The sequence below is a fragment of the Littorina saxatilis genome, linkage group LG12 (assembly GCF_037325665.1).
Source record: "Littorina saxatilis isolate snail1 linkage group LG12, US_GU_Lsax_2.0, whole genome shotgun sequence".
In the NCBI taxonomy this organism is placed as follows: domain Eukaryota; kingdom Metazoa; phylum Mollusca; class Gastropoda; order Littorinimorpha; family Littorinidae; genus Littorina; species Littorina saxatilis.
The window spans coordinates 83,944,525-83,967,827 of NC_090256.1; the positions used below are offsets into that span (position 1 = coordinate 83,944,525).

General features: G+C 44.9%; 2 protein-coding genes across 3 annotated transcripts in view; one reads left to right on the forward strand and one right to left on the reverse strand.

The window, feature by feature from the left end:
- Positions 1-19,085, reverse strand: part of LOC138982986 (ornithine aminotransferase, mitochondrial-like) — a 41,734-nt gene extending 22,649 nt beyond the window's left edge. For both annotated transcript variants that reach the window (XR_011461027.1, XM_070356375.1), the window contains exons 1-2: positions 18,932-19,085; positions 657-887 (exon numbers count right to left, since the gene is read on the reverse strand). Coding sequence is in view for 1 of the 2 variants with exons in the window: in XM_070356375.1 (XP_070212476.1) it covers positions 657-855 (199 nt within the window). In the remaining variant the exon portion in view is untranslated. The remainder of the gene's footprint in view (positions 1-656; positions 888-18,931) is intronic.
- The window catches only part of LOC138982996 (eukaryotic translation initiation factor 2-alpha kinase 3-like), a 387,290-nt gene that overhangs the window by 206,928 nt on the left and 157,059 nt on the right, over positions 1-23,303 (forward strand). The window lies entirely within an intron of this gene.

Below are 23,303 nucleotides of genomic sequence, written 5' to 3' on the forward strand. Positions count from 1 at the left end.
CACAGCTCTGGAGAATAACCAACATGTTACTATGGATACCGGACCTCCGCCTATGGACCCATGGTGAGAGGATGAACTATTTTCTTATTAAGAACTAGTCCAGCACATTCTGCTTACATGGCGTATTGCGCATTGCATTCCTGGCCACCTGTCAAACAAGTATGGTTGAGCAGCATTGAGAGGCATTTACAAATGTATTATTTGACCTTTATGTCCCTGGCATAAAGCAAAGGGAGGTAAGCACTCTCAGTTTAGACAACAAATAATAAATGAGCTATGCAGAACCACTCCCCTCACTCCTGAAAAAGAAAGTATTGAATTGAACAAACGACTTTCATCCTTTTCTTAATCTTTTTTTTTATCTTATCCCTTTAACACTTTCTTTACCACCTATGTTGACCAAGTTTTTGTTTTAGCCGAGACCAGCTGTGCTGCAGCAGGTCACTCAGAATTGTAGTAACTGTGTATCAACACGCTGGAATGCAGGCGTTGGATCGACGTTACAAGAAGCGACTGAAGTGACTGTGTGTACGGACATATCCGTTCCAGGTCAGATAGAGCCATATGTCATGAGTGGGTATATCCGTACCTGGGAGACAATGAGTTAAATAAAGTTCAGCCGACTTAATTTCACACTTACTCTCCGTCTCTCTTACCTTCTCCTTTGCACAAGGCAACTGGCAGAGGAGCGTAATTATGCGCTCCATATTTATTTTCACGTTTAAAGACCTCCTGCGACGCAGCACCAATCTTGACTGGACCCACCGCCGGAAGAGCCTGGGTGGATTTCTTGACCGCAGAGCTGACCAGTTGCTTGGCAACCTGTGTCACTGGCTGGTGGAATCTGCTCAGCATCTTGACTTATTTACTTGTTGGTTGACAAGAACCTGAAACAACAGAAGAGATCACACACAAATTGTTTGATATGTCAATAAATCAATATATGTGTCAATGAATACGTAACACTATTAAAGGCACAGTAAGCCTCCCGTAAACCATCACAGAGCTCCCCGAGCGTCTACATACCATACAAGCATACTTCCATTTTAACGCTCACCAAATGGGAACATCCTGGCTGCTTTCTGTCGAGCGTGAGAAATTTTCAAAGAATTTATTTTCGTGGACTTGGGCTGCTACAACAATGGCGCCTCGTTTTGGTGCTGGACGGCTGTTATACCGGAAATCACGCCCGGACAGTAAGCCTCCCGTAAACCATCACAGATACTGTCAGGCTTTTACACACAGTACAAACACGCTTCCATTTGAACACTCACCGAACGGGAACATCCTAGGTGCCCTACGTAAAGAGCGAGCAATTTTCAAAGAAATAATTTTTCGGATTGTCTCCATCTCAATCGGACCCATCCTGAACTCAGGTCAAAAATGAGTTACTTCCCTTCAACTGGCGATAGCCGTGGAGCGATGATTATCAGAATGATTCGGACCGTGGTGCGTTTTGGCGCTAGACCTAACTTTTAAAATCTAAATAATAAATTCTCAGCTTGTTACACAAACATTCTTAAATCATAAAAGAATTCTTTTTTCATCAAGACAAGATCAGTACAATTCGAAGTTTTGAAAGTTTGAAAAGCCCGAAAGCAGGGTCACGCAAGGTCGTGATTTTCGTAGCAGACGACGGTTTATAGGCAGTCAAAAGCCATCGCTAGAGTTCTTACGAATCACATTTGTTTTTTTCGCGAAAAGTCAGAGGTACATAACGTGCTATTGCAGATAAGCTCACAGCGAGCCCCATTCAAATTACAAACAGACGACTGCATTGTGAAAAAGGGAAACTGGATCACACGGGTTCACGATGGCTCAGGGGTAAGATAAACCATGCAAAAATAAATTCTTTGAAAATTGCTCGCTCTTTACGTAGGGCACCTAGGATGTTCCCGTTTGGTGAGCGTTCAAATGGAAGGGTGTTTGTACTGTGTGTAAAAGCCTGACAGTATCTGTGATGGTTTACGGGAGGCTTACTGTGCCTTTTAACGCCAGCTATGTTATTGTGAGACAAGCTATTCTTTTTTGTCAGCTCCGAGGGTATTGTTATCATACCCGTCTGTTTCATCCTTAACAAGCAAGACATAACAGAGATGAGGTTTTTGAAATAAAGTAATACACATCAAAACAAGACCAGCTCTCATGAAAATAATCTTCCACCAGCAGAATTCATGAACGTCCAAACATGTACCATCCTGAAAGTTAGAACGTTATCTTTAAAATCTATTTTAGCTTTATCTTGACAAACAGAAAAATTTTTGCAATGGTGAATTATCTCTGTGGGTGTATTATATCTGTGACGTCTGCTCAGTCTCATATTTCTGATACAATGAATTTCTCTGGGCTTAGTACTTTAGAATTCACCTTTCGTTCTTTATTTGGTGTTTAACGTCGTTTTCAACCATTCAAGGTTATATCGCGACGGGGAAAGGGGGGAGATGGGATAGAGCCACTTGTCAATTGTTTCTTGTTCACAAAAGCACTAATGAAAAATTTGCTCCAGGGGCTTGCAACGTAGTACAATATATTACCTTACTGGGAGAATGCAAGTTTCCAGTACAAAGGACTTAACATTTCTTACATACTGCTTGACTAAAATCTTTACAAAAATTGACTATATTCTATACAAGAAACACTTAACAAGGGTAAAAGGAGAAACAGAATCCGTTAGTCGCCTCTTACGACATGCTGGGGAGCATCGGGTAAATTCTTCCCCCTAACCCGCGGGGGGTAGAATTCACCTTTATATCTTAAAGGTGGTCGTCTACATTTTTGCTTTTTTTCAATAATCTTATGGTTAGATTTCGCTAAAAAGTTATGTCAGATGATGAATGAACCATGGGGAAAAAAGTTATACATGTACGAAAAAAAAAATATTTAAAAAAATATTTTATTTTTGGGTAGCGTGACTCACGCTTCCAATATTTTGTTTTCTGTTTGCTGAGAACATGTGCTTTCCCTAAAAATACTGACCAATCAAATTCATGTCACTATGCTTATAGCCACGCCCAAACAAGTGCAGCAACAGTTTGACACTGGAGCGCTGTCCACGCTTTTTTTTAAACGCACGAAATGCACGGGATTTGAGAGGAGTTTTGCGCTTGGCATTTCCAAAGAAGGATATCCTACTATGAGTACTACGCTGGAATACTACAATGAATTTTCAAACGGCTACACTGGCTTCGTCTTTCCTGATCGAAAGGGGGTGTATTGTTGATAATTGTAGATAATAGACTCTGCATTTTAATGGTCAAATGGCGATTTCGGTATAAAAATGTAGACAAGGACCTTTAAGCAAAATCAAGCAAATCATCCCTCCCTGGAGCGTCTGTAAAATCGACAGGTCTGGCAGCGGAACGAAAATTCAGATGTGGATGGAGCAGTGAGTACAGGGACGGGGCGGCGTGAGAGAACACCGGAACAAGGAACAGGTGTAAGGACAACAAAACAAAAAAAAAACAACAAAAAAAATCAAGCAAATGCAACGCAACGATTATCTCTAAATTGTCTGCTGAATACCCGGAAATATGCAGACGTTCTTTTTCCTTGCAGGTGTAGCCAATATGTATGCAAGACTGGCTGACTGAACATAAACTGGACAATAAAGCTACGCTTTTAAGTCCATAGAGCGAAACCCTTTTCCCTTCCACCTATATCTGACTTCATCCAATAGGAATATGTTTCTGGTTTAGACCTTTATAGCTCTGCTTGGAAATCTCTCTCTCTCTCTCCCCCCTCTCTCTCTCCCTCTCTTTCTCTCTCTCCCTCTCTCTCTCACTCACTCTCTCTCCCTCTCTCTCCCTCTCTCTCCCTCTCTCTCCCTCTCTCTCTCTCTCCCTCTTTCTCTCTCTCCCCCCCCTCTCTCTCTCTCTCTCTCTCTCTCTCTCTCTCTCTCTCTCTCTCTCTCTCTCTCTCTCAAGGGTCAAGTCAAAGGGTCAAAAGAGACATGAATAAACCATAATGGAAAATTTCCTAAATAAATTATCATTTAATTAATATACTTACCCGAATCACATTAGCATTGAGTCACCTGAGATGCTTATCACTGAAAAACGCTTACCCGGCTAAAGAATTTAAAGGGAAGCAACCCCATCACCAAAACGAAAGTGAAAGTAGCTTTGGTAATGGGCCAGTACACCGGGAGTTACCTCCCATACGGGTGTATGCCACGTCACTTCCTCTAGGAACACGTGCCTATTATCATACGGCTTTAAAAAATCTTAAAACCATAAGCGGGGCAGGTGGGAGGGAATACAGTATGTGATTCGGGTAAGTATATTAATTAAATGATAATTTATTTAGGAAATTTTCCATTTAATATCATATTCTTACTCCGAATCACATTAGCAGATAACATCAACAAGGCGGTGGGCTAGAAATGAATCAAAACTCACCATCAAGTTCTGGACAGGAACTGGCCTGCTGCTATGAGCGCTGGAAGGCCTCTGGAGCCATCCTGTCGAAGAGCTGTGACGTCCCGAAGATAAAAGTTTATGAAAACATCTTCGGAACGCCAATACGCAGTTGTCAGCACCTCCTCTAGACGTCTGGAGCGCAGAACTGCCAGAGAGGATGCCCACGCCCTCGTCTCATGGGCTCGGGCCGAGTCAAGTGGCAAGGAGGGCATAACCCCCCCCCCTCTTTGTGCGCCTCCACTCATAAGCCTGCTTGATGAGCGAGGACACCCACCGGGCCAACGTTACCTTCGACAAATCTTTCTCGCGCCTAGTAAGGAGAGAGATAAACAACAACTTCTGAGAACTAGACCGAATCGGCTGAGTCCGGGCTAAGTACAGACGAAGTGCCCTCACAGGGCAATTGACCGAATCGGGGTCACCCGGGGCCAACGCGCTGGTCAGAGCCTTAACTCTAACCAGCGGAGAGGCCTGCCCCGGAGACTGATTCTTGGCCAGGAAATCAGGCCGGAAACGCAAAGATGCGGAACCGTCCGGCTCAAAGGAGATATCTCCAGGCTGACCCGACAGGGCGTGGACCTCGCTACCCCGTCGGGCCGTAGCCAACAAAAGGAGAAACAGCGCTTTGCGAGTGACATTGAACAGACTGGCCTCGCTTAAAGGCTCAAAATCCGCAGAACGAAGGAATTCCAGGATTAAAAACAAGTCCCACTTGGGAGCGGGCAAACGAGCTTTAGCTTCCTTAAGAGCAGCCCCTTTAATGACTGCAGCTATAACGCCCCCGACTCGAACAGAACGACCAATCTGCTGAAGAGTCGCCGAGATAGCGGAGCGCCGGACCCTCAACGAGGAGACTGAGGCGCCCTGTGAAGACATGAAAGAGAGGTGGTTAGCGACCTGAATAGAGCGCGGAGCCACCGAACTCACCCCTCTAGCTGAACACCAGGCAGTCCATGCCTTCCAGTGGGAAGCATAAACTGAAGAGGTGGACGCTCTATGCGAGCGAGCCACCAAGTCCAGAGTCAAAGACGACGCCCCAGAGCGCTTCAGCGAGTCCCGAACAACTTCCACACGTGAAGCTTCAGAAGACTGGGCTCCTCGTGTGGAATGCCTGTTCGGGGCTGCACTAGTTCCCCTCGCACTCGAGGAATGGGGGGCCCTTGGGCAAGCCGAAGAAGATCTGGAAACCAGACCTGCGACGGCCACAGAGGAGCGACCAGAAGAAGAAGGGCCGGCTCCTCCATCTCCGCTTTCCGGATTACTCGGCTGAGTAACGGAAAGGGAGGAGTCTGAAGATCTGTATGTGCCCCCCAACCCTCCCTGGACGCATCTGTAAAGAGGTCCAGGTCGGGGAGGGGCACGACGATCGGAACACCTCTGCAGACCCACTCCGTGTGCAACCACGGAAGGGTCGCAGACTGGAACCATCCCTGCAAAGGGATGAGGGCGTCCCAGTCCACCAGAGGAGAGTCCACAAACGGCTTCAGCGCGAACTGAAGCGGACATTTGTGGACCCGGCCCAGTGAAACCAGAAGAGCCATAGACTCCATCTGCCCCAAGATGGAGGCGAGCGAGCGGATGGAAGCCATCAGGAGAGGTAAAGTGGAGCGAATCTGAGCTTGGAGCTTGTCCACCCCTCTCTGAGAAGGCTGGACAGTCCAAGCGACCGTGTCGAAAGACATCCCCAGATAAGTGAATGTCTGTGACGGGGTCAGCTCCGACTTTACCCGGTTGATCGAGAACCCCAACCAGTTGGATTCTCGAAGAACCGTTAGGGTATCCTGCGAACAGCCGCTCTGGGACTGGTTCATGATGAGCCAGTCGTCCAGATAAGCCCGCAGACGGATACCCTGGGACCTCACCAGTGCACCGACCTGTCTCACCACCATGGTGAAAATCCACGGTGCGAGAGACAGCCCGAAAGGGAGTGCGCGAAACTGGTAGATCTGATCTCCCCACCGGAAACGAAGCCATTTCCGGTCGGTCGGATGCATAAGAATGTGAAAGTATGCGTCCGTGAGATCGATCGAGGTCACCCAGTCTCCTGGGCGGAGAGAGTCTCGGACAGAGGCTGGCGTCTCCATCTTGAATTTTATCTCCCTCAAGAAAGTATTGAGGAGAGATAAATCCAACACGGGACGCCATCCTCCTGATGCTTTGGGAACAGCGACCAGACGCCCGTAAAATCCCAGGGAGCTGTGGACCCGAACTCTCTCCACCGCGCCCTTCTGCTCCAGGGAGGCAATTTCCGACTGCAAGACGGAACGTGCTTCCTGCGAGAAGGGGGGCTTGAACCGCGGAGGCACTCGGGTAAGAGGCGCCTTTTCCTCCCGCCAGAGTAGACGGAAGCCCGAACTCACCACTCCCACAATCCATTGGCTGTCTACTACCGACATCCAACGAGAAAGTGCCCGGGAGGGGCCTCCCGCCATCACCAAGGTGGAGGGCGGGAGGGAGGTGAGATCGGGAGCGCTTCATTGGGGGTGTGGCTTACTTCCAGAGCCGCCACGCCCCCTCCCCGATGCCGTCCTCTTCTTCCCACCACGAGCGGCCGGCGAAGCCTGCCGCTTCTGAGCTGGCTTGGGGTTAGACGATGTCTGAGCCTGCTTCTGTTTAGAAGGCTGAGACTGTTTCACCCCCTTCAGAGTGTAGTCAAGGAACTGACTGTCCTTGTTTGACTGAATCTCCTTCTGTCTGGCATCCAGTGCCAGCGGACAGAAGAGAGACTCCTCTGAGACCGGGGAGACTCTCAAGGTCTCCCTAGTAGCCAGCTCCGTGAATTGGGACTGCGAGAGGAAGAGATCCCTCCTGCAGAGTACCGCTTGGGTGTACTGCAGGGAGGAAAGACGCAATTGTTCCTCATTGACCTTGGCCAATGCGGTCAAAAGCGCAGAGACATCGTCCGCATTCTGTTCTTCACTGAGAGTGAAAGGAACTAGCGAATCGGTCAATGCCCGAGACAGAGCCCGAACGAGAGTCTCCGCAATGGAGGACAGTTCGATCTGCCGACGTCCAACCTCCTCAGCAGAGAGGAGGGAAGCCTCGGAAACCGGCAAAACCGAATCACGCTTGATCGGTTTAGTCAGAAGAGGCAGCAATTCCCGGGAAACCGGAAGGGTAGCCCTAGGGAGTGCAAAAGACGCCAGCCAATTCTGGCTCTGATTGGGCATGCCAAGCTTCCTATTGGCCGTAGGCACGAAGGAAGAGGCTTGGGCAGCTGAAGCCACCCACTGCTGAGCTGATTCCGGAACTGGACCAAAAGGAAGCAGTAACGGAACAGGCACTGGCCGAATACCACTCCCCGCATGTGCTGGACGAACCAGTGAATGCGAAAGTTGGTAAGCCACTGACGGAGACTCGGCGAACCGGAAGGAAGAAACATCCTCCTGTGCCGGCCGGAAGTCCGCCATGGCAGAAGGAACGAATGATGCGGAAGAGTCCGCAGCCACCACCCCTTCAGGAAAATAACGAGACGTTACTTCCGCCGCGACGTCAAGAACAGACTTGAGCTTCGACGGAAACACGCCCCGCGACTCCTCGCTGACCACTGATGGAGCATCAGAATAGTCACACGTGGAACCATGACCGAAGTCACCAGTTCCGGAAGCAGAAGCATGCCCTGGCAAACCGGAAACCGGAAAAGCCTGAGCACTAACGTCATCCTGCCGCCCAAAACCCTGTGAAGGTAAAGGGTAAGCAGGACGACCATCCGCAAAAACCGGAGCTGGATGAGCTGACGTCACTCCCCCGACTGAGTGGAGTGATGCCTGCTCAAGCCTAGGCGCTTGAAAGCCGGAAGGCGCACGCTGTAATCCACTATCTGGTATCCGGAAGGAACCACCAGAAGAGGAAGAAGCGTTTCCGGCCGAAACCGGAAGTGTAGTCAACGGAACCGCAAAATGCGGAAGTGAAGACTGCACTGGTTGACTTCGCGATCCGGAAGGACCGGAAGTCAGTGAATACTCCATCCTGCCGCGACCGCCGTAGCGTGCCGGAGCGGACGGATCATCACTTCCGGCAAGTGCCGGAAATGCGGCAGTCGAAACCGACTGCCGCCGCTGTTCGAACAAGTCCGGGGCCTCGTAGGTTATCGCCGGAAATGAAAGATCAGCAAGGTATCGGTCGTGACCCGATGCGAAAGAGCTGTCCCCCGAAGGAGAACGTCCAGGCGCCTCACGAGGGCTATCGGACCAGCTCTGCTTACCAACCGACGCTGAAGAGGGAGGACGCTGCTCCAAGCCGGAAGTGGAGGACAAAGACACGGAAGCCAATGCCCGGACGTCACTGCCAGATGCCGGAAACGCCGAACTGCTGGCGACGGAACGCTGAAATTCTGCCTGCACCAAGCTGCGGATTTCTGGAACCAGTGACTTTAACAGAGAGGAAACCAACGCACCTTGTCCAGGTGCTAACAAAGAAGACGAAGTCTCCGATGTAGAGACAGGTGCAGAAGTAACAGTAGCGCTAGGCGCCGCAAAAGAAGCAGAAGTAGTAACAGCGCTAGGCGCCGAAATTGGTACAGCCAACAAAGTGTTACGCACTTGGTCTGTAACAAGTAACGTTGCTTTGGAAGAGGAAGACTTAGCCTTAATTTTCCCCTTGGGGTCCGACTTGCCACGGCGCTTGTCTGAATCAGACATGTTGACAACAACACGTGGCAACGCGAAAAAATTTACTGAAACATAAGTCTAAACGACTGGAAAATTCAGTAAACACACGCACTAATGCGTTAACAAAATACTATAGCTAAACTTGCCCCACAAGCAGAGGCACGGAGAGCTACAAACAAAGTCACACGAGCTAGAAAACTAACTCACACAACAAAATGGCGACACGCAAGACACTGACACAAACGTCAACAACACGTGGCAAAGTAAAAAGATTTACTGAAACGTAAGTCAAAACGACTGAAAACACAGTAAACACACACGCTTACGCGTCAACAAAATACTAAAACTACACTTGCCCAAACAGAAAGAGGGCACGCAGAGCTACTAGCAAAGTCACACGAGTTAGCTAACTAACTCACACAACAAAATGGCGAAACACGCAAGTCACTGACACACAAGTCCGTAAAAAACGGACAACGTACAGTAACGAAACAGCGCAAACAACCAACAACAAACGGGAACGAGCTCACCAAACTGTAGGCAAGGCGAGCAGACAAGCTGGGTAACGTGGCCGGCGGGTGTCACTCAAACACACAAGGTCAGCCACAGAGCGTCAAAAAGTGAACCGTCCTCTCCGAGGTGAAAAAGACGTATGATAATAGGCACGTGTTCCTAGAGGAAGTGACGTGGCATACACCCGTATGGGAGGTAACTCCCGGTGTACTGGCCCATTACCAAAGCTACTTTCACTTTCGTTTTGGTGATGGGGTTGCTTCCCTTTAAATTCTTTAGCCGGGTAAGCGTTTTTCAGTGATAAGCATCTCAGGTGACTCAATGCTAATGTGATTCGGAGTAAGAATATGATATTAAATCTATATATATATACGACTTGTGTCTGTCTGTCTGTGTGTCTGTGTGTCTGTGTCTTCGCGATGCACGGCCAAAGTTCTCGATGGATCTGCTTCAAATTTGGTGGGCTTATTCACAGAGACCCCGGACACAACCTGATCGATGAGATATTTCAACACGTGCTCTCAGCGCGCAGCGCTGAACCGAATTTGGTTCCACCTCAGCTACTCGGGCCCCCATACCGACACACCAAAGCCGCTAGACCACATCACAACGCTAAAGTTCTCGGTGGATCTTTTTCAAATTTGGACACCGTATTCAACTACACCCCGGACACAATATCATCGATGAGATATTTCAACACGTGCTCTCAGCGCGCAGCGCTGAACCGATTTTGGTTTTTGTGTTCATTTCACCATTACAAGTAACTCTTCCTTATCTTCTCCAGGTTTTCAGCGTTTACCTCCCTTCCTTCGTATGGTGCACTATAGTATGAGGGGGCATCTTCGGATATTCCCGGCGTTCTGTTACTATTTTTAGAAGGTCACCGCAGTGTCCAGAACGTAAATTGGACCCGTAAATTATCCTCACTGTAAAAGTGCAAAGGTCGAATCAATTTATAGCCACGCGAAAAATGCACTGTCATCTATCTCTCTATTTATACGGCTTCTCTGTGTTTGTGTGTGTGTGTGTGTGTGTGTCTCTCTCTCTCTATGTGGGCAACACCTGTGGATTGTTCAGTTCTGTTTGTGATGTGGTCTGGCGGCTTTTGTGTATTTGTATGTACTGGCCTTCCTTTGAGAAGCCATAACAGATCAAAAGGGCTTAGAGATAAGCTCTAAATTGCTCAATCCTGTTTGAGTGGAGTTCGCCTCCAAAGGTGATTAACACGGTTACATTCGTCGACAAGGATGGGACTCGATATGGTCAGGAATGGCATTATGGCCACTGAATCATTTTCGTGCTGTTCCCATTCCACGAATCTGGGAGGGACCTAAGCTTGGCGGGTCCATTGTTCGGACCCGGCAAAGCCGGCGTACGGCTCTAAGTATTTCATCCCGGCGAAGCCGGCTACCCGGCGAAGCGGGTATTCCTCTAGTATATATATATACTGTATATGTGAGTAAATCATTTCATTCAATGAAAGTGTGACCTGCCTGCTCTCCCTTACTAATACATAAGTAAATTCAACTGTCAAATCTGCTGAGGATTTAAAGTCATCACATTTGTGAAGAGAACAAGAGAGAGGACACATGTAGGATTATCAGGTTAATTTAAAACACACACACACACACACACACACACACACACACACACACACACACACACACACACACACACTCACACACACACACACACATACACACACACACATGTAATCAATGATGAGAAAAGAAATACTGCTAATCATACCTGCTTAAAACATTTTGAGTATCTAATTTAATTCTTTCAATCGGTGAGAAAAACACATCAGCTTGCATAAACAGCATATTACCAGAGCAAATTCATGTACAATTCGGTCATAAGTGTGACCACTGCTGCCTAATATTAGTCACGTTTTTTACCTCTGAGCTTACATTTGATGACTTGCTCTCACAATTAGTGCTAATATTGCCTCCACAAATTCTATTTAAGACCTGTCAATTTTACAATTCTCACAAGCTGCCACACATTTGCTGCCACACATTTGCTGCCCAAAATAACAAAAGTGAATACAATTGGTACAGCTGCTGCAGTAACGACAGCTTTATGTCAACGCATGGGTAGGCCGCCAATATTTATTGTTCTCCACCTCAATAAAATAAAAAACGCTGGCGCTGGACCCGAGTACTCTTCAGACTGGCTCGCTCCCCCAGTATGAAAGTTTTTGTCTTGTGCACGTATATTTAAAAAAAAAAAAAAAAAAAAATTTTTTAATTTATTTTACAGTGAAACCTGTCAAATACGGTCACTGGACTTAGCGGACACTCGCAGAATACGGACAGTCGGTCTTGGCACGGACTGCTTTACACTGTAAAACACCTGTACGTTATGGCCACCTCGGCATTACGGACGCGGACACGTATTTTGGGTCCATAATAAGTCATATACCTGCTAAATACGGACATCCACAGCAAGCTGGGAAGTTCGATCGACGAAGAAGACGATAAATCGATCAGTTGATATTATTCGGTATCTGAGCAGCTCTCGCGAGACACGCTATTTGTTATGCTTTGAACATCGCGAGAACTTCGAACCTTGGCTTGTGCAGCTCGCACGAGATCGCTGTACCGCATGCTTTGCTATGCTCTGAAGTTTGCGAGAGATTACGAGAGCTTGGAATACCGATAGAGTCTATTCTTGGTGAGTGTTTTAAGTCGACGCATTTGATTGGCTGCTAGAGTTCCAAGGCAGCCAATCCAACGCGTGGAACGTGTTCGGCGGAACGGAAGTGAAAGTGTATGAGTGAATGTATCTTCTCTTCGAAAAAGTGATTCGTGTTTAACAAGATGGCAGCAAGAAATTCAAATTCAAGAAAAGGAAGAAATGCGCTGACTTTAGAACAAAGGATAAATGTTGTCAAACAACTGGAAAGTGGGAAATCATGCCGAACGATTGCACAAGAGCTTGGGTGTGGGAGAACGCAGATTTCGAAAATCAGCGTCGATCGGGAAAAAATAATGAAGTTGTGGGAATCGGGAGACGGACGTGCTCACCAGAAATGGGTTTCGAAGAAGACAACCGAATACGAAGAGCTAAATGACGCCGTGTTCGAGTGGTTTTCAACCAAACGTGCGAATCACATTGCCATCAATGGTCCACTCAGACAACGCTGGACAAATTCTTTCAAAAGCTGATGAGTGCAGAATGAAGTGAATGTGAATGTGTTGTATGAATGAGATCCAGTAACTTTTTAACAATTTAAATTTATACAGTTGATATGATAAAAAGCTTTTAAACTTGTTTTACAACAGTCAATATTAAATGTTTCTCTATTTAATCTAAACAGCTTCTGTTTTTCTTATAAATGTACATGTACATGTGCAGTACTCTCTCTCTCTCTCTCTCTCTCTCAACTTGACTTTGTCGCGTTTACTTGCACCTGTCTAATAAGGACACCTGCAGAATAAGGACACTTTTGTCTGGTCCCAAGGGTGTCCTTATTTGACAGGTTTTACTGTACACAATTAAAAAAATTATTAGAGTAAAATAAAACATTAAAACGTTCATAATAAACAATAGTAAACAAGAATTAAAAAAATAAAAATAAAATTTGACCGCCCATGCCGGGAATCGAACCCGGATCACTTGGATTAAAAAAAAAGAAAAATTTTTTTTATTTATTTTACACAATTAAAAAAACTATTAGAGTAAAATAAAACATTAAAACGTTCATAATAAACAATAGTAAACAAGAATTAAAAAAAAAAAAAAAACATAGACCGCCCATGCCGGGAATCGAACCCGGATCACTTTGGCCATAGACTCTCTCGTGCTCTCTGTCTCTCTTTCACCGAGACCAAACCCTGCATTGTAATTTCTTTGCCGAGACCATTTCCCCACCCGTTGTCTGGCTTGCACTGAAATCATGCTTTTCTCGTCACTGCGTGACGTGTTCGGCTCAGCCGCCTACAAGTCTCCCCTTTAGTTCAGGCTGTTCGCAAAGCGACCAGCCTCCCACCGCAAAAACTCCCCCCGTTAAGAGTCGTTTTGGTGAAATATTTCGCATTTAGGTCCCAGGTAACATTATGAAGTTTTAATACGATCAATCGGACCTATTATCAAGTTAGTGTATCAACTTTTGAAAGAACTGCGCCCAGTAGTTTCCCAGCAATAAGCTGTTAAGTCGAGACAGACAGACAGACACACACACACACACACACACACACACACACACACACACACACACACACAATTAAAGTCTGCTGGACCCTCCTACTGCGTACTCGGGGACAACAATAAAAGCAAAAGTGGGCCAGCAGTTTGCACTATTTTCAGAAATGTGACAATCGAGCCATTACATATAACATGCTTTGAACACTATGGTATAAAAAAAATTAAATTAGGAACAAGAAGAAATACATGCATTGCGTACTGCCCATTTTGGACACATTCTACCTGCTTCGCGAATTTAAGCAACAACTTGGAATGCCTTTTTCTTCAAGAATTAAGCAATTTCACATTCTTGGCATAACATACATAAATTTACATAGATCACAAATAACACCTATATAACATGTATACAGTCTAATGTTTATGAAAAAATTATGAATAATATAATTCTAAAATGCTCTTCCTATATATATATACATGAAACTGTCATGGTTTTAGTTTTGTCTTGGGGTGAGAAGGTCACTATTGGCAAACTGCAGCTGGTCTCAGCTGAAATATTGGTCATTGACCCAAGGTTACAAGGTCAACCAGCAGTGGCTTTGATGTCACTGCACATTTGGGAGCACAAATATTTCCACTCTGTATATTTCCTTTGACTTGCGGCCAATACAAGAGCCTCGCTATTGTGTAAATTTTTCTCATTTTAACCTAAAAATTAGGGGTTACGCCTTTTACAACAAAGCGCCTTATAGTCCCAAAAATATAGTAACAGATTCTGTGATTGGTCAGATTACCTGTGTTCAATTCTGATGAACACCAAAAATCTGCTTATTGAACACCTGATAGCTGTGAAGGGTAATCGTTTTGGCCTTGTTGCAATCACATAAAAGCAGGAACAAGTTCAGTGACAGATTGATACAACAACATTGAGAGGCTTCCATTTGAAACTACGAGGTTATCATGGTTGACTGACGCCCCACGGGCGTAGTGGCGTGGTGGTAAGACTTCGGCCTCCTAATCGGGAGGTCTTGAGTTCGAATCCCGGTCGCTACCGCCTGGTGGATTAAGAGTGGAGATTTTTCCGATCTCCCAGGTCAACTTATGTGCAGACCTGCTAGTGACTTAACCCTCTTTGTATGTACACGCAAGCACAAGACCAAGTGCACACGGAAAAGATCCTGTAATCCATGTCAGAGTTCGGTGGGTTTTAGAAACACAAAAATACCCAGCATGCCTCACCCGAAATCGACGAATGCTGCCTGAATGGCGGGGTAAAAACGGTCATACATGTAAAAATCCACTCGTGCTAAAAACATGAGTGAACGTGGGAGTCTAAGCCCATGAACGAAGAAGAAGAAGAAAAGGTTGACGCCTGACCAAAGCCTCCATCGCTTCGCTCCATTGGGCTTCAATGAGGCTTTGGTCGGGCGCCAATCGACCATGATAACCTCAAAGTTTTCAATGGAAGCCTATCAAATCAATGTGTAATTGATCTTTAAGAATTGACAGTATGTTTCAAATCAATTGCACACATGAGACAAAGCTAATAACTCACAAATCAATGGACAAACATTGACCAGGTTTACTGGCTACTGACACTCAGACCCATAACGAGGGCACCTGTTGTTACAAGCGGACCAGGTAAGAAAGTGTCGGCTATTAGTGATTAAAGGTCCTTGTCTACATTTTTATACCGAAATCGCCATTTGACCATTAAAATGCAGAGTCTATTATAACTCATAACTCATAACTCATAACATTTTATTGATCCAACAAAGGAAATTAAATTGGTCATCAGCACATATAGGTCATTAATTAATAATTATAAAAGAAGAAGAGAAGAAAATTTATAAAACCCATGATAACAAAAAAATATCTAAAGTAATATATGTACAACTACAATACCCTTTTTACTTGCACACTTGACACACCGACACACCAACACACATGCATACATACCTACATACATACCTACATACATACATACATACATACATACATACATACATTCCATGTTAAAGTGTAGTTAAGAACATCACAGTAATTATATCATTGTTTGGATTAACAGATAAGTTTTTATGTAAATGATGATAACAACAATCCATAATTAACGCTATTGCACTACCAAAAGAAGAGACCAACCAAACACATAAAACCAATCACAGTAATCATCATCAGTTATCACAGGTATCACAGTAGATTAGCCATCAGGTAGTTAGACTCAATTGGGCAAGTATAGTGTCAACACCATCACAACAGTGCTAAAGCTCATTATCACAGCACTAGTTATGATCAAAGGTCAAACAGTCATCAAATCATATTAAATCTATCACTAAGAGGTACATTTAAAAGGCATCACTGATAGTCTGTGGCCAGGACAATGGCTCGGTTGCTGTTAAAATATCTCACAGCTGCAGGAACAAAAGAACGCCGAAAACGCTCCGTTCGACACCTAGGCATGAGAAACCGAGCGTTCCGTGTGATGCGGAGATCCATCAGTGCGTCGTGGAGGGGATGCCCTAGGTCGAACAGAATAGCTCTGGACTTACTGGCAAGCCTTCTTTCAACAAGGACTTCAAGGGTGTCAAGGCTCTGGCCTACAGTAGAACTCGCTTTCTTTATCAGCCTGTTCAGCCTGCCAGTGTCCCTTGCAGTGGCATTCCCTCCCCAACACACTGATGCAAACACCATCACACTGCACACCATACTCTGATAAAACATGTACAGCATCTTGTTACACACATGAAATGATCTCAGCTTGCGCAGGAAAAACAATCTTGACTGCGTCTTCTTAAAAACAGCATCAACATGATTAAACCAGCTTAGCTTGTTATCTAGAACTACACCTAAATACTTGTACTCGCTGACTATCTCAATCGCATCACCTTTGATGACTACAGGATGGACAGTGTCTTTCTTTTTGCGAAAATCAAAAATCATTTCCTTCGTCTTGCTTGCGTTTAATACTAAAAAGTTGGAATCACACCAAGACACAAAATCATCAATATGTTCTCTATACAAGCTCTCATCACCATCAAGAATACTACCAACCACGGCAGAGTCGTCAGAAAATTTCTGAAGATGACATGACTCTCCTTGTACTTTAAAATCAGATGTATACAGGGTGAACAAAAAAGGTGACAAAACTGTTCCTTGTGGTGCTCCGGTGAAAGTGTTAATCATGTCAGATGTAAAAGTACCATTCCATCGTACAAACTGTGGTCTATCTACTAAATAATCCAGAATCCATTTCACTGTACTATGATGCAAAGACATGTTTTGTAACTTCTGAGCCAGAAGGTGAGGCTGAATAGTCTGAAAGGCAGAAGAAAAATCAAAAAACATAACTCTAACACAAGCAGAGCTCTTCTCCAGATGTGTGTACACAGAATGTAACATAAACAGTAGTGCATCATCAACCCCTACTTTGGCCCTGTATGCAAACTGCAAAGAATCTTGAAAAGCAGCAACTTGGACCTTCAAAACAGTCAACACCAGTCTTTCAAAAACTTTCATAATGTGAGAAGTGAGAGCTACAGGCCTATAGTCATTCAGACATGACACCTTAGGCTTCTTCCGCACTGGCACTTATCTACAAATATCAACAATACACCCCCTTTCGATCAGGAAAGACGAAGCCAGTGTAGCCGTTTGAAAATTCATTGTGGTATTCCAGCGTAGTACTCATAGTAGGATATCCTTATTTGGAAAATGCCAAGCGCAAATCTCCTCTCAAATCCCGTGCATTTCGTGCGTTTAAAAAAAGCGTGGACAGCGCTCCAGTGTCAAACTGTTGCTGCACTTGTTTGGGCGTGGCTATAAGCATAATGACATGAATTTGATTGGTCAGTATTTTTAGGCAAAGCACATGTTCTCAGCAAACAGAAAACAAAATATTGGAAGCGTGAGTCACGCTACCCAAAAATAAAATCTTTTTTTACATATTTTTTTTTCTATAACTTTTTTCCCCATGGTTCATTCATCATCTGACATAACTTTTTAGCGAAATCTAACCATAAGAATATTGAAAAAAAGCAAAAATGTAGACGACCACCTTTAAGGAGCTCAAAGTCAAAGCAGAATGTGGGTCTGACAAGAAAGACAACCTTGGGTTCAACCCAAGACAAAAGTACACCACCGTTGGCGCGTGTGTGTGTGTGTGTGTGTGTGTGTGTGTGTGTGTGTGTGTGTGTGTGTGTGTGTGTGTGTGTGTGTGTGTGTGTGTGTGTGTGTGTGGTGTGTGTGTGTTGGGGTTAAAAAACAGTTGATTCTGATTTTTGTTTGTTAAGATAGCATTCTGTGGAAAGCTGACAGGCTCTACAATACTGGCTTTGTGAATAAGCTTGAATTGCAAAATTAAATAACTTCATGTGACTATGTTGGAGCACAACATCAAAAATGATCTAAACATTGTCAGAAAATTGTCAAGTGATTGACAGTGTGAGTGACCTATTCAAACACAACATTCAAAAAGTAGCTTTCGTGAAAGCTATCTTCTGTGTGTAAACATAATGATAGGGGTAGAGCATTTGATTAGTGCTTTTGTGAACAAGAAACAATTAACAAGTGGCTCTATCCCATCTGCCCCCTTTCCCCTATCCCATCTCCCCCCTTTCCACGTCGCGATATAACCTTGAATGGTTGAAAACGACGTTAAACACCAAATAAAGAAAGAAACAAGCAAAAGAAATGCATACAATGTAAGAGCTCTGATCCGATTGTGCACCAGTACACTTTTCTTTTTCTTGACAAACCTCCACAGTGAATGTTTAAGAACTCGGTTAGGACGACTGCAATAGGCGCACGTTCTGTGTCAGTAACAGTACAGAACTCTTGTCTGTGTTCTTATAGCACCGCTACGAGCTATTATATATCTCTCGTTTTAGCCTTGGCATAGTTTTGTTGTGCGTTGGAGGCGCCGGGGAAAATTCCACATGAGCATGTGGCTACTGTTTTTCTATTTTTCCACACCTTTGCCAAAAAGAACAACGCAATCGCTTTTGCCGATCGGCGTTCAAATCAAATTATAGGCATCAGGATATCCACATTACCCCAGAGATACAAAAGTCTCAAACTGCGCAAATCTCATTCATTCTGCCTTTGAAATTCTCGACTTATAGTCTCAGGTCTTGAGTCTTGAGGGCACCAAAACTCGGGCACAAGATGTTATCTGTGTTTTCTCTTCAAAACCACTAAGAAACAGACGTACTTCATAAAACAAAAATGCGAAGCAGTACTTACCACGTTAGACTTCAGAATTGCAATGATGCAACGTGAACGCGTGTCCGTTCTGTACGAGTGGACGCTTTGAGTCTGTCGAACACGCCGTGTTGTCAAAAGAGTGCAATGGCTGTGCAGTGACCTTCACCCTGACCCCCTTGGGTCACCAAACTCCCGCACAACAAGGTCAAGCACGAGGTTGAGTGTGATCTCACGGCTATATAGGCATAGGCGCCTGACGGAGAAAAACTTGGAATGGTATGGCATTATTTTGATAATCAAATTAAATTTGACTTTCACATACAAAGAGTGGTTAAAAAGGTAATCTTCAACTTCAGATCAAATGAAATTCAAATGTAAATTCGGAAGAATTCTTATGATTTGCGCAACTTGCTCGGAAAAAGCATAGGCCTAACTGACAAGACCTTGTTGGATCCGTACAAACAAGGCGATATAGACAGCCTGGAAAATGTACAGAAACGAGCAGCCAGATTCATTACCCAAAACTACAGGGACCGAAACCCAGGATGTGTCTCAGAGATGCTCAGCAGACTACAGCTTCCCCCACTCCAGGAACGCCGGAAACAACAGAGACTCACATTTCTGTTCAAAGTGGTCAGAGGGCTGGTCCCCGCAGTACCCCCTGAGAAATTTCTCCAGCAACAAAAATCAAAAAGACAAGTGAAACAACGAGTGAACAAAGACTTTACATCATCAGCCACAGTCACAAACATTACAAGAAACAACAGCCAGTGCTTTACTGTGGAGTGTACTAAAACACCAGTGTACAAGTACTCTTTTTTCACAAGAACAGTTATTGACTGGAACAACCTTGATGACAACACGATCCAGTCGTCAACGGTCAACGAATTCAGAGGAAAACTGCCAACCGCTGACTAAAACACCAAGTGCTCTCCCCAAATTCCGCCAACGTATATTCCCAAGCTTGGGACCTGTTGGCGTAACTTATCAAGATCAAGATCAAGTAAGTGTAGCCTATGCGATGCTAACTTTTGTCTGTCTGTGCGTGCGTGCGTGCGTATGTATGTATGTATGTATGTCTGTGGTAGAAACTTTAACATTTGAAGACGTCACAACATTTGAAGACGTCACATTATGACGAAAGAGGGTTAGACGTCACGCGAAGGAATTACTGAAAGTCTCGGTCATCGTTATTTTGAGCGGGCCGCGACTAGTTTTTTCTTCGAAATCGGCCATTCAGATCTAGATCTAGTGTCTCGCTTTCTTGCACAGTGTCACCTATGCCGCTTACTGTGTGTGTGTGTGTGTGTGTGTATGTGTGACGAAGTGATTGAGTTTGTGTTACTGTTTGTCGATTTCTTACGTGAGCCTTGAAGGCTTCGCCTCTTGTTTTCTTTGAGGATAACCTGAAATCTGACTTTCACGTGCAAACGTGTTTTGTTTTTTTCCTTAATTTACTAATAAAGTAACCATTTTTGTATTCTTTTTACATTTAGTCAAGTTTTGATTTGTTCCTCTATTAGTCTTCTCCACTTATGATCATTTGATTGTAAATGTGTTTACATATTCACCGCAATAGGATCTTCAATTTTTTTCAGAGTGATTGCGTGACAAATTCTGATACCCCGTGTGCAAGTTTTAGTCGTCATCTTAAAGGCACAGTAAGCCTCCCGTAAACCATCACAGATACGGTCAGGCTTTTACACACAGTACAAACACCCTTTCATTTAAACACTCACCGATTGAGAACATCCTAGGTGCCCTCCGTAAAGAGCGAACAATTTTCAAAGAATTTATTTTTGCGTGGTTTATCTTACCCCTGAGCCATCGTGAACCCGTGTGATCCAGTTTTCCTTTTTAACAATGATGTAGTCGTCAGTTAGTCATTTGAATGCGACTCGATGTGAGCTTATCTACAATAGCACGTTTTTATGCACGAAACAAACGGCTGTGGTTCACAAGAACTCTAGCGATGGTCACGAAGGTCACGAAGGATATCATTAGAGACTTCCTGTTTGCTGATGACTGTGTCTTCAACGCTGTCTCAGAAGCTGATATGCAATGCAGCGTTGACATGTTCTCCAGCGATTGCTCAAACTTTGGTCTGACGATCAGCACTAAGAAGACTGAAGTCCTCCATCAGCCAGCGCCTGGAAAACCTTATGTCGAGCCTGACATCACAGTCAATGGCCAGAGACTCAACACGGTGAACCGCTTCACCTACCTGGGCAGCACACTGTCGCAAAATGTCACCATCGACGACGAAGTGAACGTCAGAATAGCGAGAGCCAGCTCCACTTTTGGCAGACTGTACCCAAATGTCTGGAACAGAAGAGGCATCACCACCCAGACCAAGCTGAAAGTGTACAGGGCAGTGGTGCTCCCAACGCTGCTCTACGCTTGCGAGACATGGACAGTGTACCAACGACATGCCAGGAAACTGAATCATCATTTCCACACAACAAGTCTCAGAAAGATCCTGGGCATAAAGTGGCAGGACAAAGTCCCAGATACAGAAGTGCTAGCCAGAGCAGATCTCCCCAGCATCACTACCATCCTGATGCAGTCCCAGCTTCGCTGGGCTGGGCACTCGTAGCCCGTATGCCAGACGAAAGACTGCCCAAAAGACTGTTCTATGGCGAGCTGCAACAGGGCCAGCGGTCCCACGGAGGACAGAAGAAACGCTTCAAAGACACTCTCAAAGCCTCACTGAAAGCGTTTTCCATCAACCCTGACACGTGGGAGAAATCTGCACTGGATCGTGCCACCTGGCGCTCCTCCATCCACAAAGGCGCCAGGATGTGCGAGGCCAGCAGAACCACCGCCGCTGAATTGATGAGACAGACCCGAAAAGCCCGTGCCATCAACCCTCCTGGAGACGTCCCACTCGTCCCTTGTCCCTTTTGTGTCCGAACCTTCCGTGCCAGGATCGGCCTTGTCAGCCATCTACGCACACACAGAAATAGCCAGCCGGCCCAGCAACCCCCGGATGACTAGAGTGGTCCTCGTCGAATCGACGGACGAACAACAACAGCGATGGCTTTTGACTGCTGAGAGGAACGGCGATATGCATAAACCGTCGTCTGCTACGACCCTTGCGTGACCCTGCTTCCGGGTTTTCTTTTATCAAACTTTCACAACTTCGAATTGTACTGATCTTGTCTTGATGAAAAAAGAATTCTTTTATGGTCAAAGAATGTTTGTGTAACAAGCTGTCAATTTATTAGTTAGATTTTAAAAGTTAGGTCTAGCGCAAAAACGCACCACGGTCCAAAAACATTCTGATAATCATCGATCCACGGCTATGGCCAGTTTACATCGATAGAATGAGACCCGAAGGGAAGTAACTCATTTTTGACCTGAGTTCAGGATGGGTCCAAAAAGTGTTCGAGACAATCTGCAAAATTAATTCTTTAAAAATTGCTCACTCTTTACGAAGGGCACCTAGGATGTTCCCGTTTGGTGAGCGTTCAAATGGAAGGGTGTTTGTACTGTGTGTAAAAGCCTGACAGTATCTGTGATGGTTTACGGGAGGCTTACTGTCCCGGCGTGATTTCCGGTATCATATTCATAACAGCCGTCCAGCACCAAAACGAGGCACCATTGTTGTAGAGGAGCAAGTCCACGAAAATAAATTCTTTGAAAATTTCTCACGCTCGACAGAAAGCAGCCAGGATGTTCCCGTTCGGTGAGCGTTCAATTGGAAGTATGCTTGTACTGTATGTAGACGCTCGGGGAGCTCTGTGATGGTTTACGGGAGGCTTACTGTGCCTTTAAGAATTAGCGCTTCAGTTTAAAGGTGGTCGTCTACATTTTTGCTTTTTTTCAATAATCTTATGGTTAGATTTCGCTAAAAAGTTATGTCAGATGATGAATGAACCATGGGGAAAAAAGTTATAGGAAAAAAAATATATTTGAAAAAAGATTTTATTTTTGGGTAGCGTGACTCACGCTTCCAATATTTTGTTTTCTGTTTGCTGAGAACATGTGCTTTGCCTAAAAATACTGACCAATCAAATTCATGTCACTATGCTTATAGCCACGCCCAAACAAGTGCAGCAACAGTTTGACACTGGAGCGCTGTCCACGCTTTTTTTTAAATGCACGAAATGCACGGGATTTGAGAGGAGTTTTGTGCTTGGCATTTTCCAAATAAGGATATCCTACTATGAGTACTACGCTGGAATACTACAATGAATTTTCAAAGGGCTTCGAAAGGGGGTGTATTACATGATGATATTTGAAGATAATAGACTCTGCATTTTAATGGTCAAATGACGATTTCGGTATAAGAATGTAGACAAGGACCTTTAAAAGCCTTATTCTTTTTGTATATTTGTCTGGACTAGGCAACCCTTGAACTCTCAGAACAATTATATGTTTAAAATGTCACGTCACTTTTGCTTACTTT